Below are 18,216 nucleotides of genomic sequence, written 5' to 3'. Positions count from 1 at the left end.
CCGCGACAGTATCCTTGCTAATGCTATATGGTACTTTTTCCGTTATATTTTCTAGTAGAAAATATATCGTCATTATGGCTGTTTTAGTTCTGAAAGTAATTCATGTTCATTATGACTGAATTTTTCACATTTCTGTTCTTTATGCAGTGAACTAGTGTTCTATTTGAAGGAATAAAACAACACCCTCGGTTTCATTCCCACGGTATTATACAATATTGTACAATTCCAAATTGTACAATTTCTATGGTATAAGAAATTATAAAAATGAAATGTAGCCGGAGGGACGTCTCCTTCCACTGTGCAAATGGTATATGCGTTATCTCCCCTTACAATAGTGTTAGCAGCCCGTGAGGGCGCCACTAGTCAGTTCCGCCTCTGCCCTGCAAAAAAAGCACGCACACTGACCATAGACCAACTCGTCAAGACATCGTGGCGTTAAAGAAGCGATTTGCTGTTTGATGCTGACCATACGACGGTGATGGTGGAGCAAATCTAAGGTGGCCTGTGAGCAATGACCTCCATAACCAGGGATAATTTCAATTTTGATATTGTAAATTATCCTTATTTAGATAGCAATATACCAAAGGCCGTGTGGCATATGGCGTATACATATCTCGCCTTGTAGCATTTGTCAGATCTTCCGTTAATTGTGATGACTTCAATCTGCGTCACAAGTTGGTAGTTCAAAAACTAGTTTGTCAAGGATACTCCATCAAACGCCTTCATTTTAAGTTTCTCAAATTTTACATTGAGTATAACACTCTTGTTGGCAGGCATGGACAGAGCGTTCAGAATCTCTAGCGATCTGCATTGTGATCAACCACATAGGCGGCGCTGTTATCCCTATGTACATATCTATCACGTACATGGTATTTAACAAAATAGATGGCGCTGGTTGCCCAGTGTAACCATCATTGAAAACTGATGACCGCTTCTCTCTTGTGTGTTACCGGCTTTATTTCTTATTCGTATAATTTCTTACATACCTTTGTCTTTGGGAGTTAGTGTTAAACGTTGTTTTGGAAATGGATCTTGCGATTATCGACTTGGAACGCCTTTTACGGACTACGAATGGTATATGAATGTCGGACTCGACGCTTATATTTAACAATTTTTCAGTCATATGACGACGAAGCAGTCCTTAGGGTGCATGTACGTGTAATGTTACTCCTTGTTGCAGGATGTTGCTCTTTTATCTAGTGCTTCTTCACTGAGACTACGACTTACGGAAGGCAAGTTGTGTAAATTTGGCTAATTCCTTAGTCTGCCAGCAGGGCGTTGTTGTTGGATAATGATATGTGACGAGTCTGTCTCAAAGCTGTTCAAAGGTGTACATATAATACGCTTCACATGTGCGCATGTTCATACGCCATACTGGTCTCTTTTGCTACGGAAATTGAAGTCATGAACGTGCGGTTATTGCTGTTGCTGAGTGGACACGTTTAAGATATGTGGGGATGTGTATTTGACAGATTTAGATGTTGTATGTTGTCAAGGTTACAGTAATGTTGTGATGTTCTCCCTGTGGGTGCTACGTTACACTGTAATATTCCGATACACTGTAAGACTTATCATATTGTGAGATTTGTATACACTGTAAATATTCTGCACAAAAATCAGAGCTGACACTTGTGTCTTTATATTACAGTGACATTACAGCCTGAAGCCACTGTTTTCCCTCCGCTATAATTTTCCCCTTGAATATAGCAATTCAAACGGAGAAATGGACTTTGTATTTTAAGTAGGGTACCCACTGTGTCTAATGTAGCCCAACCCGGTTACAGGAAAATAAATGAAGTAGTAGGAATCACCATGGCTTCATTGCATACAGAATCGATTCTGATTGGACGGCGTGAGAGATGAGCAACACTTTGTTAATCCGTGCGCTGGTAGCGTAACGAACTGAAATAGCACTTTATGCGCGGTCATGCGTAGCGTGCTGACAATAACGTAGTGGAGATATATAATGTACACAATAAAGTCTCTAGTATCGTGTTTATAAGATTACTTTACACGCCTTGCGAATGAAATGTAGGTCATGACACATACAGATAGATATTTGTAATTAGCGCTCCACGTCGGGACTTCTGAAAACAGATTTTACTGAATGAACAGTTGCTGGCGGGTACAGACAATGGAATTTTCAAAGTACAACGCTTTGGGAAACAACTTTATATTTATGGACAACAGAGACAGGCGGATAGACGTCTCTCAAGAAACTTTTGTCGTCAGATTGTGCGAGCCTAGAACTGGGATTGGTGCGGACGGGTTGGTCGAGATCCGTTCTTGTGAGAATGCCCAGCACCGTTACTGTGTTTTTGAGTTTGTGTACCACTGTAGCGATGGACGGGTAGGTGGGTTATGCGGGAACGGTGGGCGTTGTGCTGTGAAGTTTGCAATTCAGCTTGGCCTGGCTTCGGCAGACGAGGATGTTACGTTCTGTGCATGCGACGGAGAACACGTTGGCCGTGTGGACAGTCAGTCTGGCCTGGTGCATCTTAAGATGAAAGACATAGACCGGGGGATTGATAGAGTGGTAAACAATAATTATCAGATTTTTACCGGCACCTTAACCTTCGTTGCATACTTTGACGACCTTGAGAGCGTTGACGTTCAGCAGGATGGCGATGAACTTCGGAAAATATATGACACCGGACACAAAGAGGGATTTGTCAAAGCTTACGTCCAAACTTGCCCCGAAAAAACGAGTGAGATTTCCATGCGAAGTTACGAGTGCGGCGTCAACGGCGAGACGCTGGCGTGTGGAACTGGCGCCACTGGCGCTGCGCTTGTTACGGTAAGTCGACGGTCAGCGTTCACTGAACCGACGTCAGTGAAAGTTAATGTCAAAGTTCGTCTTGGGACACTAACGGTGACGGCTTTGCGCGTGGGTGAGAGGAAATTCTCAGATGTGTATCTAATTGGTCCTGCATGTCACGTGTTCGAAGGAGTGTTGCGTGATCTCTAATGGACTGAACAAATGAAAAATTGTCTAAAGGATCACATAAATAATTGACAGGTAGATTTTATATCCGGGGAGAACAATCTGCTCAGCTTGCCTTGATATCATAGAATGGTTTGTTTATACCATTAACCCAGTGATCGATTAAAAGGTTATACATGGTTATGGTGTGACAGACGACTTTTCCCAAAGGTAAACATACAGACAAGGGATAAATGGTCGATTTATTGATTTCACCATTGAATTACAATTCCATAACGGTATTAGCACCTATACCACAACGATTCTCACTGAAAAAAAACAGAAGTTGTGATCTATATATTTGCTATGTTATCTAACTCATCTTCTAAATGCCATTGAATGAAGTCAGTTCCAAAAACGAAATAGTAAAAGCCTTCTTCTATTGCGATGAACGTTGGCGTCACCACTACTAAGCTGTTTGGTTCTACATTATCCCCTGTTTGCATCCACTGCCGATGTCACGGATACAGCCTGACGTTTTGTCTAACATCTGGTCAAACTGGGCGGTTTATTCCAGTTATAGTCTGTCCACTCCACCATATGGCAACAATGTTGCCGAAATAGCGTTAAGCCATAATCTGGTCGTAGTTTTATCGGTTGCCTACCACCATAATGCTGGCCGGTGTTGTATAGGCGAAATATTCTTCAGTACGGGGTAAATCATTAATCAAATAAATAAATAAATTAAGCAATAATCAATCAATCAATCATTGATTCACTTCCTGTCTCATTCAGAACCGCCTTCATGTCAGCAATGAACTGCTTCGTGGCGTAATGATTAGAACGTTAGGATCAAATCCGAGGTGGGTCATACCAAGGACTTTAAAAATGGTACAAGCAATTAGAGCAAGGAAGCAAGACTAGTTTGCCCGGTGTCAGTATAATGCCACAGAGTTCGGTGTCAAATCTGGTGTCTTCGGCGTAATGCTTTAGTGGTGGCAGGACTTTGGCGACATGGACTCGCCCTCCAGCAAGAAAAAACAGTACATGAACACACCTAATGACTTATGGCTAAAAAACTGTTAAATACAAAGTAAAAGCAAAAACATACATTCATATCATGGAGGTAGAATATGGAGCACTACTCGGCCTGGTTACGATTGACTGACCCGCCCAACGCATGCTTGTCTATTGAGTTATGAAAAGGCTTCATGCAGTCTTGTCACGTTTTGATGTAAACTGCACGTTGTTCCAAACCGAATTAAAGAAACCCGTAGGAATGCATCGACCACAAACATGTAAATTATCAGATTTACTGAATCTTTTACAATAAGCTGATAAATCCATTAAATTCAGTAACTGTAGATCAACATTTGTAACCATATAGACCCTATAATTTCTGGAGATTTTGTTTCTTATTGCATAGTGGGCATAAACGCTAATTAAAGAACCATCAACAAGTCACATGACTTTAATAAAAACTTTAATATTACACATCTACGTGTATATTCTGCCTTTGCTCGTGTGAAACCCACAAACTGAAGTACACAAAATTACAGGAGCTGTCGGCAAATGTCCGCGAGCTTGACTTAAGTCTATCAAAACACGTGTCCTGGCTGTTCGACAGCCTCGCGAGAGCGCTTGCGTCAAGCCCTGACCAAGCCTGAGAGCTCTGATCTCCTGTCACGACAGAGAGCGGCACCCCCCCCCCCCCGCACCCCCACGGTGTCGGTAACCTACACCGAACACTTTGAAGCCTCATAATTGTTTCTCCTTCTATTCTATCTCCATGTTCATACATCCTAGTTGAAATCTTAGTAGTTCTTTATTGGGAACGTATTTTTGTATGAGTAAAGAAAGAGGCCTACATATGTTTAATAAGCCTTTCCATGAATCAATAATTGTAAGGATATGGTAAAAAGGCAGTAGTGTTGTGGCAATTTATTAGACATCACTGGTCTAGAATTACTCAAAATGCTGTGTTGTCACATTCAATAAACATTCACCTTCAGCAAATGCAAGGGGACCAGGCCTTCGGGGTGCTCAGTCAAACAATCAGAATCCTGGTTTCGCAGTCATATGATATAAAACTACAGCATAGAGAGTGAAAACGGAGCGGTAACATTTCCCTTGACACAAGGCAGTCAAAGCAGAGCCGTAGAATTCATTTCAGTAAAGAGCTATTAACATATGCTGCTGATATTGTATAGCTTAATGACCTTGACCTTGTGTAGATAAGGTCGTAACCAAACACTAAGTGCATAACGTTACACCATTAGGCTCTCTAGCAACCCGCTATTCAACTATGGTATGTGGACAACAGCTTAGAACTATTGTTTCTTTACAGGCATTCATTTTGGCGAAACAAGCATAAGTTAATTCAGCAATTAAATGTTACTTTTAATACACTTCCAGATGATATTTAAGTACATAAATATAAACGAAAAAAACATTGCCCTACCCCAGGTACTTCCTGGCGAGTCAACTACTTCAGAGCCGCTGCTGATAAAATAAGGACTGGATTCATGTATTTAACCTCAGTAATTATTGTCAATCCGGCTGTTGTGAAAGCAGACAGAATCTGGATTCGAACTCGCGACTCTATATTGGTCTAGAATATGTCGATTCCCTAAAGAAGACTATCAAGACACTGCTTACATCTCACTGGTTTACATCAGAACTAATTTAAATAACTTTTATTACAATACCATCCTCTGACTTGTAGCGTTGTAATGTGTCTGCTCTCTTCAATTTACACGAAGTCGAACTATTTTATCTGAATAAAATTTTGATACCATCGTATATAGTAATGCGTAAATATGTGGTAAAAATGGTCTGACATTCAAGTCAAATCAAAGTGTAGATGCAGTTTGTATCCGAATGTATCATCTAAATGTTTCATATTTATGTGAAACTGAACACCAAGAAGAAGCAAGCGATAGCGGAAAGAATGCTGAACAGTATGTCTAAAAATCACCTTTACATATGTCTTTAGAATTTTTCATTGGCGTACAGGGGCTGGGGGCATTATATTCATCGTGTTCAAATGATTGCAAATTTCAGATGAAAAGGCATGAAAAGTTTTTCGTAAATATGATCTGAAATATTTTTTTCAATATTTTTTAACGGACGAAAAGGACATAATTTTTGTATGGTGGATGTTTGGGACCACTTTTTTGGTATGTGTGTGTTTTTTTTCCATAAAAATGTTCCATATTTTGATGTGATGCATGTATAATAAATTTGTCTGAATGTAAATTTGTTGTTTATATATAGACACATGCTTAAAATCTGAATTATGACAAGGAAAATGTTGTTATAATAAATATGATCAAAATATTGGTTAAAAACATTCTACCGAAGGAAAACCCAAAAGCAAGCCCAAATATATTAACTGGACATGAGTCGCATCCTTACTTAGGACTTTATTACGGAAAGACTATATGTACCAAGAGGTGGTCCCAAATGTCAAGATACAAATTTATTTTAACATGTTCTTTTCTCCGTGAGGAAAAATCGGAAAATTATTGATAACCATATTTACAAATAACTTTTGACGTTCTTTCTGTATGAAGCTTACTTCATTTTAACTTTTTCTCCGCCTTTACAGTTAAAGACAACAGGCGGACAAACGTTATAACCTCGTTACATTCCGTCGGTAATCAATGCTTGATCATGAGATGTATATACGGCAATAAAAGTGTTGAACCGATCCAGCTCTGATCGGTATTTACGTTGTTCGCTTTACACATGTGCGGGCTATCTTGGAGCGGATTTGGTGACTTGTGCAGATGACGATCAACGGATTAATGGCGGACTGTCCATAGGTGAGGAGTGCACAAAATTGTCTGACCCCACCCGATATGCACATGCGACACAGTCCATCCAATAGCCACGTGATGCAATATGGCAGCCAACACACAGAGAAAACGACAACCAGGATAACGATCTTATAAATGGAGGTCATTTTAGAATGTTTCTTCTTTGACACCATTACGGACACACTCGTCACAGGTTCACATGGCCTGGAGTGATGCCCAATGACGTCAGTCACCGTTGAAATGTCAGCTGGCGTCCGCCGGCTGTTGGCTGCTGACGATTGTGATCGGGGAAATCGTGTGTTCAGTGTCCATATCAAAATACTGTTCATTATAATAAGTGCAAAAATGGGAATGTAATAGGCTACAGTAAATTGGATAACCTCTAAAAAATTAGGTCCAAAAGTAAATAAAATGCAGTTGACCTGATGCATCAATATTTTCAGCAATAAATACGGTGTCCATAAAACAAAGCCTACTATCCACACAAATACCGATATCCAAGCCGCCTTGGTTGTCTTAAACTGAGAACGATACTGTAGAGGGGCTGTCACACAACGGTACCGATCGTAACCCATGGCTAGAAAGAGAAACACGGACACAGAAGTCAGTCCAAAATCGATTTGTCTCCACAAAATGCAGCCAGTGAGTCCAAAGGGCCAGGTTGTCAACATCCCTTTAATAAATCTAAGAGGCATAAGAACTACACCTACCAGTAAATCGGTGAACGCCACTGAGACAGCGTAGGTAGAGAAGCCAGAAACCTCCGAACCGGGATCTCGCCACAAGCAGGCAATGACGATAAGATTAGCTGGTGTGGCCACCACTGAGACACAGACAGTGTAAATTTGATGCCACACAGGAACAGAGAGGTCAGCCTGAGCAACTTCGCTCGCGAAAATCGGACGCAAGGTGATATTTATCTGACCGACTTCAGCAAGGTTTGTGCTACAGTTGGTAAAGTTGAAGGGAGTGATTGACGCTGGAATCTCCATGATAGATCTCTGATTGTGGTTCTTGTGTTGACACCTTTCAAATTTCTTGCATTGATAACTAGGTATTCTCGCATGTGATCTTCAGAGAAGAACCAATGTCGTTTAGTTCATAACCGACTTTTGCTTATGTTTACGTCTGTTATATCCTGCTCTTACCATGGGTAACGTCGAAGAAAACGGGCACCTGATAGTTTCAATATAGGAATCAAACGAAGTCACAAACTATAAGAGAGAGTTGCAAGACCTTTTAGCAAGACGTTTTAGCAGATGCAGCCGACAAATCACGATCCCTTTTATAAATTTGATTTTCTCGTCAATATGTACCTTACAGTTCTGGTCGTATGCAAATATTTAGCCAGTTAAACATGCTGTTTGTCAACGTTAACTTGCTTACACTCACTTGAGTTGTCGGTACGCACCAGCTTGGCCTCTCTGATATGTCATGCAGACACATTAACAATGGAGAAACAAACATACGTTCATTTGGCATAAAGATGTCAACCCTCCTGTTTAGTTAACATCCAATATTTAAGTGCATGTAATATTTGCAATAGTAATGTTTTCCATTATTTTTGAGGTAAACAAGATTAAGGGGTAACCCAATGTTACATTTTTGGAGGTTTATCAGCCAATCAGCATTGAGTTTCATATTTGCTGCTGACCTGGTTAAGGTGTAATTAATGTTTCGTATCAAGATGGTTTTCCGCATTAGTCTGTCTAGACCTCAGTGTTAAATGGTCCTCAAAACTCACCTCCGCCTTATATCAACAAACTCGTTGAAGTACTTTTGTGGGCAGCAGTTTTCCTAAAACGCATCTTCAGTGATGTGCGTTTTTGTTGAATATGACCCATAACTTATATCCCTGCGTAGAGAGGAAGACTGAGCTAGAGATATCCCTTTATGTAATTTACCCAGAAATGTATGTGACCGTCCCGATGACATATCACACCTATTTTCATATATTCGTAAGTTCTACATAACTTCCGAGTAAATCAGGTTGTGCGTTCTGACCTGCACCTTGAGATGCCGGTCTTGGAATGGCTGTTGAGACCTTGGTTCTTCAAAGAGAAATTTGTGAGATTTAACTAAATTCGTCAGTCATTTCACTGATCTTCTCCATTGAAGACGGAAATTGACTGACGGAAGCACCGAGATAAGCACTGATTCTAATCCCGGTGGTTTCTTTAGCTCTGGTTATCCTTGTGTCTTTGGTTAAATGATTCAGCAAGGTAACGCACACAATGGTCGTCACAGTGTCCCAGTATCACGAGTGAATAATAATGGCTTAACGCCACCTGTGCAGTACCGCAGCCATGGGTGTCTTTTAAAATATTTTAACCTATTAATGTACCTTGTAAAGTTAGACCAGTAACGTCAAATATATTTCAATTAACATCACTGCACATTCACCTCTAGTAATGCTGTCCGTAACCGGATTCACTACAGATTCTCTACAATGTCTTTGATCACTGGCTTGCCTGAATTCCTGCTGCACAGGTGTAGTAGAAACGCAACAGTTAAGTGTCTCTATTTTTAGCAAGAGGTGTCCGTAATGTCAAAGCAAACATGTAGTCAGTCACCAATTATAAATCAGTTCAAATAATAACGAATTGATTAACATGTTTTCTGATAAAACTGGCCAAAGCAAATGCAACAAGCAGAGAGAGAAAGCTTTAATTATTGACGTTTTCCACACAAGAACAAACAGTATACCTTCTCCATTTATACAGAACAAACATGCCCGTTTGATCTGTGAACCTTAAGTAGCGAAACTGACTACATCTGTGAGTGACGGCTGCTGACACACACTCTTAAGGCTACATTTTTCATTTCTATTTTACTGGTCCGTTTCTGTTATATGGCAAGCATGCGGCTTATAAAGCTCCAAACATGCGCTGAATCGATGTATAAGTCGTAAACTAGAAAACTTACATCCTGAGGGGCCTCCGTGGCTCAGTTGGTTAGCGCGCTAGCGCAGCGTAATGACCCAGGAGTCTCTCACCAATGCGGTCGATGTGAGTTCAAATCCAGCTCATGCTGGCCTTCTCTCCGGCCGTATGTGGGAAGGTCTGTCAGCTACCTGCGGATGGACGTGGGTTTCCCCCGGGTTCTGCCCGGTTTCCACCCACCATAATGCTGGCCGCCGTCGTATAAGTGAAATATTCTTGAGTACGGCGTAAAACACCAATCAAAAAAACAAAAAAAATAAAAAACCTATATCCGGCTCCAGTAACAGAGAAATACCCTTTTTTTTGCATTAGGCATTGTAGAGTTATGAAAATCGCTGAACTACAAATGTAACTTTCTGAAAAATTCTTGAGCACGCAGTTAAGCACCAATCAATTAAATAGATATATAACAAATATTAATTTTCAGCCTTAAACTTCCTCTACGCGTAACAGTACTCTCAGCCAGGATTCACGTATGATGTCCCTATGGTTGCCATATATCACGTAACATCATTGCTTATCCATTCTAATCCATGATAACACTTATTCAATGCAAGACGGCCTACATCCTTACTCATTCCAAGGCATCTTTTCAAAGAAAAAAAACAACAAGATGTACAAAGATTCGTGCTTTTACCCGATATGCAACCTTTTCTCCACAGTAACTTTATTAGTGCAGTGTACTGTGGAAAATGCCTGACAGATCGTGGCACTAAACACAGATTTTACACTTGCTAAAACATGACGAAACTCATCACATTATGAAGCTTTTGTTTTACATATGAAGACAAATGTTAACCAACGAAACTTTGACAGCACGTAGAAAAAAAAACACAGAAGAAACTTTCAGTAAAGATATTTTTCTAGTTAACGTTAATCTTCATACTGTAAATAAAAAACACAGTGCCTCGTTTAAACGAAAAATTTCCACCTTTGATCGAGTGTGCATTTTTAAAGGGTTATTCCTAAGCAACCATCTCTTTTACAAAATTATAATTTTCATGTGTGCTTCGACCAAGTCTTATACTACTGATTCCGAAATTTACTGAATTGTACTGGCATTTTGAAATTAGCACTTTCTTATCGTACCTCTCTGGGGCCGATTCTCCGCCTGACCGCACCAGGTCCTTTCCTTATCCCCCTGGGGAGAATCGTGCGTAGAATGAACGTATTTAAGCGTTTCCTAATGTCACATATCTAAACATTTGCATTCTGGCATATCTTACAACGAAAAGCTCAAAATAATGTTCATAAAAAGCAAACATAGACAGTATATATTAATCCACCAGGAATCACTATGTGCTAAGAAAATAGCAGCGACAAGCTACAAAGCTCTTTCTATTTCTGATATGTAAAATTTTTCATGTAGAACATGTCTTTGTCCATCTAGGGTACCCCATCTGAGTAAATGTCACTGAGCTAAGAACATGTCATGAAAAAGTATTATTGATCTAACACTGATGCTACCAGAAACATCCAAAAGTCTTCCTCTAGGGATACACAAAACTTGTTTTGTGTTTCAGCCTGGGTCGTTGTGTGGACATTTCAAAAAGTTTGGTATCTTCTGCCCAATGTCATTATCTTTCAATACAACAAGAATGATCCTCGAAAAAGGGCAATACGCAAAATGAAGCATATGGCGTCATTAGCACAGTAGGTTATCGGCAATCGCTTGAGTTGTTTGATCTCGGGTACACATCTGGTAAGGGGTAACACAGGACCTGGGGGTTCAAGCTCCTCATTCTCATAAGTAATTGCTTATCACGAGTACAATGGATGAATCACCTCAAGCGAATAGCTAAAACCCTTACCGGGAAAGTATTTACTTTTTCCATAAATGCACAGTGCATGCACGAGCTAGCTTGGTACGAATTTATGGACTTGTGCAAATAACGATCAACGGATTAATGGCCGATTGTCCATAAGGAAAGTATCCAAAAATATATCTGATTTCTTCTGAAATGCACGTGGGACACAGCCCATTTGCAGGCCATGCGATGCAATATGGCAGCCAACATACACAAAACACGACCACCAGGAGGACAATTTTATAATTTGAGGCCATTCCTGAACGCCTCTTCTTCGCCACATATCCTCTGTTCACTCCCATTACGGACACATTCGCCACAGGTTCACATGACCTGGAGTGATGCCCAATGACGTCAGTCACTGTTCAAATGTCATCTGGCGTCCGCCGGCTGTTGGCTGTTGACGATTGTGATCGGGGAATTCGTGTGTTCAGTGTCCATATCAAAATACTATTCATTATAATAAGTGCCAAAATGGGAATGTAATAGGCTACAGTAAATTGGATTACTTCTAAAACATTAGGTCCAAAAGTAAACAAAATGCAGTTGACCTGATGCATAAATATTTTCAGTAATAAATACGGTGTCCATAAAACAAAGCCTACTATCCACACAAATACAGATATCCAAGCCGCATGGGTTGTCTTAAAGTGAGAACGATACTGTAGAGGGGCTGTCACACAACGGTACCGATCGTAACCCATGGCCAGAAAGAGGAACATGGACACAGAAATAAGCCCAAAATCGATATATCTCCACAAAATGCAGCCAGCGAGTCCAAAGGGCCAGGTTGTCGAAATCGCTCCAATGAATCTAAGAGGCATAAGGACTACACCTACCAGTAAATCGGTGAACGCCACTGAGACAGCGTAGGTAGAAAAGCCAGAAACCTCCGAACCGGGGTCTCGCCACAAGCAGGCAATGACGATAAGATTAGCTGGTGTGGCCACCACTGAGACACAGATCGCGAAAAGCGAACGCAACGAGATGTTTGTCTGACCGACTTCAGCAAGGCTTGTGCTACAGTTGGTGAAGTTGAAGGGAATGATTGACGCTGGAATCTCCATGATAGATCTCTGATTGTGGTTCTTGTGTTGACACCTTTCAAATTTCTTGAATTGATAACTAGGTATTATCGCATGTGATCCTCAGAGAAGAACCAATGTCGTTTAGTTCAGAACCGACTTTTGCTTATGTTTACATCTGTCATATCCAGCTCTTACCATGGGTAACATCGAAGAAAGGAGGCACCCGATAGTTTCAATATAAGGAATCAAGCAAGGTCACAAACTATATTTCCCGATCTGCAAGACGTTTTAAATCTGTTTTCACACCTTACATACGGCTCAGTGAAAGCTGAACTGGAGAACTTAACCCATTCCCATGGAGACGTTTGAGCAGACGCAGTCGACAAATTCACGGTTCCGTATATAAGTTTGATTTGCTGGTCAATATGTACCTTGCAGTTCTGGTCGTAAGCAAATATTTAGCTAGATTCACATGCTATTTATAAACTATATCTTGCTTACTCTGCTTTATACATTAGTTGTCGGTACACACCATCCTGGCATCTCTCTTTTCCGTTAAACACATTACCAATGGAGAAACAAACACACGTTCATTTGGCATAAAGATGTCAACCCTCCTGTTTAGTTGACATCCAATATTTAAGTGCATGTAATATTTGCAATGGTAATGTTTTCCATTACTTTTATGGTAAACGAAGATATAGGGGTAACCCAATCTGATATTTTTGGAGGTTTATCAGCCAATCAGCATTGAGTTTCATATTTGCTGCTGACCTGGTTAAGGTGTAATTAATGTTTCGTATCAAGATGGTTTTCCGCATTAGTCTGTCTAGTCCTCAGTGTTAAATGGTCCTCAAAACTCACCTCCGCCTTATATCAACAAACTCGTTGAATTACTTTTATGAGCAGCAGTTGTCAGATTTCCTAAAACGCATCTTCAGTGGTGTGCGTTTTTGTTGAATATGACCCATAACTTATATCCCTGCGTAGAGAGGAAGACTGAGCTAGAGATATCCCTTTATGTAATTTACCCAGAAATGTATGTGACCGTCCCGATGATATATCACACCTATTTTCATATATTAGTAAGTTCTACATAACGTCCGAGTAAATCAGGTTGTGCGTTCTGACCTGCACCTTGAGATGCCGGTCTTGGAACGGCTGTTGAGACCTTGGTTTTTCGAAAAGAATTCCCGGTGGTTTCTTTAGCTCTGGTTATCCTTGTGTCTTTGGTTAAATGGTTCAGCAAGGTAACGCACACAATGGTCGTCACAGTGTCCCAGTATCACAAGTGAATAATAATGGCTTAACGCCACCTGTGCAGTACCGCAGCCATGGATGTCTTTTAAAATATTTTAACCTATTAATGTACCTTGTAAAGTTAAACCAGTAACGTCAAATGTATTTCAATTAACATCACTGCACATTCACCTCTAGTAATGCTGTCCGTAACCGGATTCACTACAGATTCTCTACAATGTCTTTGACCACTGGCTTGCCTGAACTCCTGCTGCACAGGTGTAGCAGAAACGCAACAGTTAAGTGTCTCTGTTTTCAGCAAGAGGTGTCCGTAATGTCAAAGCAAACATGTAGTCAGTCACCAATTATAAATCAGTTCAAATAATAACGAATTGATTAACATGTTTTCTGATAAAACTGGCCAAAGCAAATGCAACAAGTAGAGAGAAAAAGCTTTAATTATTGACGTTTTCCACACAAGAACAAACAGTATACCTTCTCCATTTATACAGAACAAACATGCCCGTTTGATCTCTGAACCTTAAGTAGCGAAACTGACTACATCTGTGAGTGACGGCTGCTGACACACACTCGTAAGGCTACTTTTATCATTTCTATTTTACTGGTCCGTTTCTGTTATATGGCAAGCATGCGGCTTATAAAGCTCCAAACATGCGCTGAATCGATGTATAAGTCGTAAACTAGAAAACTTATATCCGGCTCCAGTCACAGAGAAATACCTTTTTTTTGCATTAGGCATTGTAGAGTTATGAAAATCGCTGAACTACAAATGTAACTTTCTGAAAAATTCTTGAGCACGCAGTTAAGCACCAATCAATTAAATAGATATATAACAAATATTAATTTTCAGCCTTAAACTTCCTCTACGCGTAACAGTACTCTCAGCCAAGATTCACGTATGATGTCCCTATGGTTGACATATATCACGTAACATCATTGCTTATCCATTCTAATCCATGATAACACTTATTCAGTGCAAGACGGCCTACATCCTTACTCATTCAAAAGCATGTTTTCAAAGAATAAAAAACAAGATGCACAAAGATTCGTACTTTTACCCGATATGCAACCTTTTCTCCACAGTAACTTTATTAGTGCAGTGTACTGTGGAAAATGCCTGACAGATCGTGGCACTAAACACAGATTTTACACTTGCTAAAACATGACGAAACTCATCACAGTATGAAGTTGTTGTTTTACATATGAAGACAAATGTTAACCAACGAAACTTTGACAGCACGTAGAAAAAAAACACAGAAGAAACTTTCAGTAAAGATATTTTTCTAGTTTACGTTAAACTTCATACTGTAAATAAAAAACACAGTGCCTCGTTTAAACGAAAAATTTGCACTTTTGATCGAGTGTGCATTTTTAAAGGGTTATTCCTAAGCAACCATCTCTTCTACAAAATTATAATTTTCATGTGTGCTTCGACCAAGCCTTATACTACTGATTCCGAAATTTACTGAATTGTACTGGCATTTTGAAATTAGCACTTTCTTATCGTACCTCTCTGGGGCCGATTCTCCGCCTGACCGCACCAGGTCCTTTCCTTATCCCCCTGGGGAGAATCGTGCGTAGAATGAACGTATTTAAGCGTTTCCTAATGTCACATATCTAAACATTTGCATTCTGGCATATCTTACAACGAAAAGCTCAAAATAATGTTCATAAAAAGCAAACATAGACAGTATATATTAATCCACCAGGAATCACTATGTGCTAAGAAAATAGCAGCGACAAGCTACAAAGCTCTTTCTATTTCTGATATGTAAAATTTTTCATGTAGAACATGTCTTTGTCCATCTAGGGTACCCCATCTGAGTAAATGTCACTGAGCTAAGAACATGTCATGAACAAATATTATTGATCTAACACTGATGCTACCAGAAACATCCAAAAGTCTTCCTCCAGGGATACACAAAACTTGTTTTGTGTTTCAGCCTGGGTCGTTGTGTGGACATTTCAAAAAGTTTGGTATCTTCTGCCCAATGTCATTATCTTTCAATACAACAAGAATGATCCTGGAAAATGGGCAATACGCAAAATGAAGCACATGGCGTCATTAACACAGTAGGTTATCGGCAATCGCTTGAGGTGTTTGATCTCGGGTACACATCTGGTAAGGGGTAACACAGGACCTGGGGGCTCAAGCTCCTCGTTCCCATAAGTAATTGCTTATCACGTGTACAATGGATGAATCACCACAAGCGAATAGCGAAAACCCTTACCGGGAAAGTATTTACTTTTTCCGTAAATGCACAGTGCATGCACGAGCTAGCTTGGTACGAATTTGTGGACTTGTGCAAATAACGATCAACGGATTAATGGCCGATTGTCCATAAGGAAAGTATCCAAGAATATATCTGATTTCTTCTGAAATGCACGTGGGACACAGCCCATTTGCAGGCCATGTGATGCAATATGGCAGCCAACATACACAAAACACGACCACCAGGAGGACAATTTTATAATTTGAGGCCATTCCTGAACGCCTCTTCTTCGCCACATATCCTCTGTTCACTCCCATTACGGACACATTTGTCACAGGTTCACATGACCTGGAGTGATGCCCATTGACGTCAGTCACCGTTGAAATGTCATCTGGCGTCCGCCGGCTGTTGACTGCTGACGATTGTGATCGGGGAATCCGTGTGTTCAGTGTCCATATCAAAATACTGTTCATTATAATAAGTGCTAAAATGGGAATGTAATAGGCTACAGTAAATTGGATTACTTCTAAAACATTAGGTCCAAAAGTAAACAAAATGCAGTTGACCTGATGCATAAATATTTTCAGTAATAAATACGGTGTCCATAAAACAAAGCCTACTATCCACACAAATACCGATATCCAAGCCGCCTTGGTTGTCTTAAACTGAGAACGATACTGTAGAGGGGCTGTCACACAACGGTACCGATCGTAACCCATGGCCAGAAAGAGAAACACGGACACAGATGTCAGTCCAAAATCGATTTGTCTCCACAAAATGCAGCCAGCGAGTCCCAAGGGCAACGTTGTCAACATCCCTTCAATAAATTTAACAGGCATGAGAACTACACCTACCAGTAAATCGGTGAACGCCACTGAGACAGCGTAGGTAGAGAAGCCAGAAACCTCCGAACCGGGATCTCGCCACAAGCAGATAATGACGATAAGATTAGCTGGTGTGGCCACCACTGAGACACAGATCCCGAAAAGCGAACGCAACGAGATGTTTGTCTGACCGACTTCAGCAAGGCTTGTGCTACAGTTGGTGAAGTTGAAGGGAATGATTGACTCTGGAATCTCCATGATAGATCTCTGATTGTGGTTCTTGTGTTGACACCTTTCAAATTTCTTGCATTGATAACTAGGTATTATCGCATGTGATCTTCAGAGAAGAACCAATGTCGTTTAGTTCATAACCGACTTTTGCTTATATTTACGTCTGTCATGCCCTGCTGTTACCATGGGTAACATCGAAGAAAACAGGCATCTGATAGTTTCAATATAGGAATCAAACGAAGTCACAAACTATAAGAGAGAGCTGCAAGACCTTTTAGCAAGACGTTTTAGCAGATGCAGCTGGCAAATCACGGTCCCTTTTATAAATTTGATTTTCTCGTCAATGTGTACCTTACAGTTCTGGACGTAAGCAAATATTTAGCTAGTTAGACATGCTGTTTGTCAACGTTAACTTGCTTAGAATCCCTTGAGTTGTCGGTACACACCAGCTTAGCCTCTCTGATATGTCATGGAGACACATTACCAATGGAGAAACAAATACACGTTCATTTGGCATAAAGATGTCAACCCTCCTGTTTAGTTAACATCCAATATTTAAGTGCATGTAATATTTGCAATTGTAATGTTTTCCATTATTTTTCAGGTAAACAAGATTAAGGTGTAACCCAATGTGACATTTTTGGAGGTTTATCAGCCAATCAGCATTGAGTTTCATATTTGCTGCTGACCTGGTTAAGCTGTAATTAATGTTTTGTATCAAGATGGTTTTCCGCATTAGTCTGTCTAGTCCTCAGTGTTAAATGGCCCTCAAAACTCACCTACGCCTTATATCAACAAACTCGTTGAATTCATTTTGTGAGCAGCAGTTGTCAGATTTTGTAAAACGCATATTCAGTGATGTGCGTTTTTGTTGAATATGACCCATAACTTATATCCCTGTGTAGAGAGGAAGACTGAGCTAGAGATATCCCTTTATGTAATTTACCCAGAAATGTATGTGACCGTCCCGATGATATATCACACCTATTTTCATATATTCGTAAGTTCTACATAACGTCCGAGTAAATCAGGTTGTGCGTTCTGACCTGCACCTTGAGATGCCGGTCTTGGAATGACTGTTGAGACCTTGGTTCTTCGAAAAGAAATTTGTGAGATTTAACTAAATTCGTCAGACATTTCACTGATCTCCCCTGTGCTTGAAGAAG

General features: G+C 40.3%; 1 protein-coding gene across 1 annotated transcript; it reads left to right on the top strand.

The window, feature by feature from the left end:
* The first annotated feature begins 2,134 nt into the window (after nt 1-2,134).
* Nucleotides 2,135-2,968, top strand: LOC135479782 (diaminopimelate epimerase-like). Its single transcript, XM_064759688.1, has one exon. The coding sequence runs from the start codon at nt 2,135-2,137 to the stop codon at nt 2,966-2,968; it is 834 nt and encodes a 277-aa protein (XP_064615758.1).
* Nucleotides 2,969-18,216: the final 15,248 nt, after the last annotated feature.

The sequence above is a fragment of the Liolophura sinensis genome, chromosome 12, assembly GCF_032854445.1.
Source record: "Liolophura sinensis isolate JHLJ2023 chromosome 12, CUHK_Ljap_v2, whole genome shotgun sequence".
Taxonomy (NCBI): Eukaryota; Metazoa; Mollusca; class Polyplacophora; order Chitonida; family Chitonidae; genus Liolophura; species Liolophura sinensis.
Note: the sequence above shows the minus strand (reverse complement) of the source record. Positions and strands in the feature narration are given on the sequence as shown.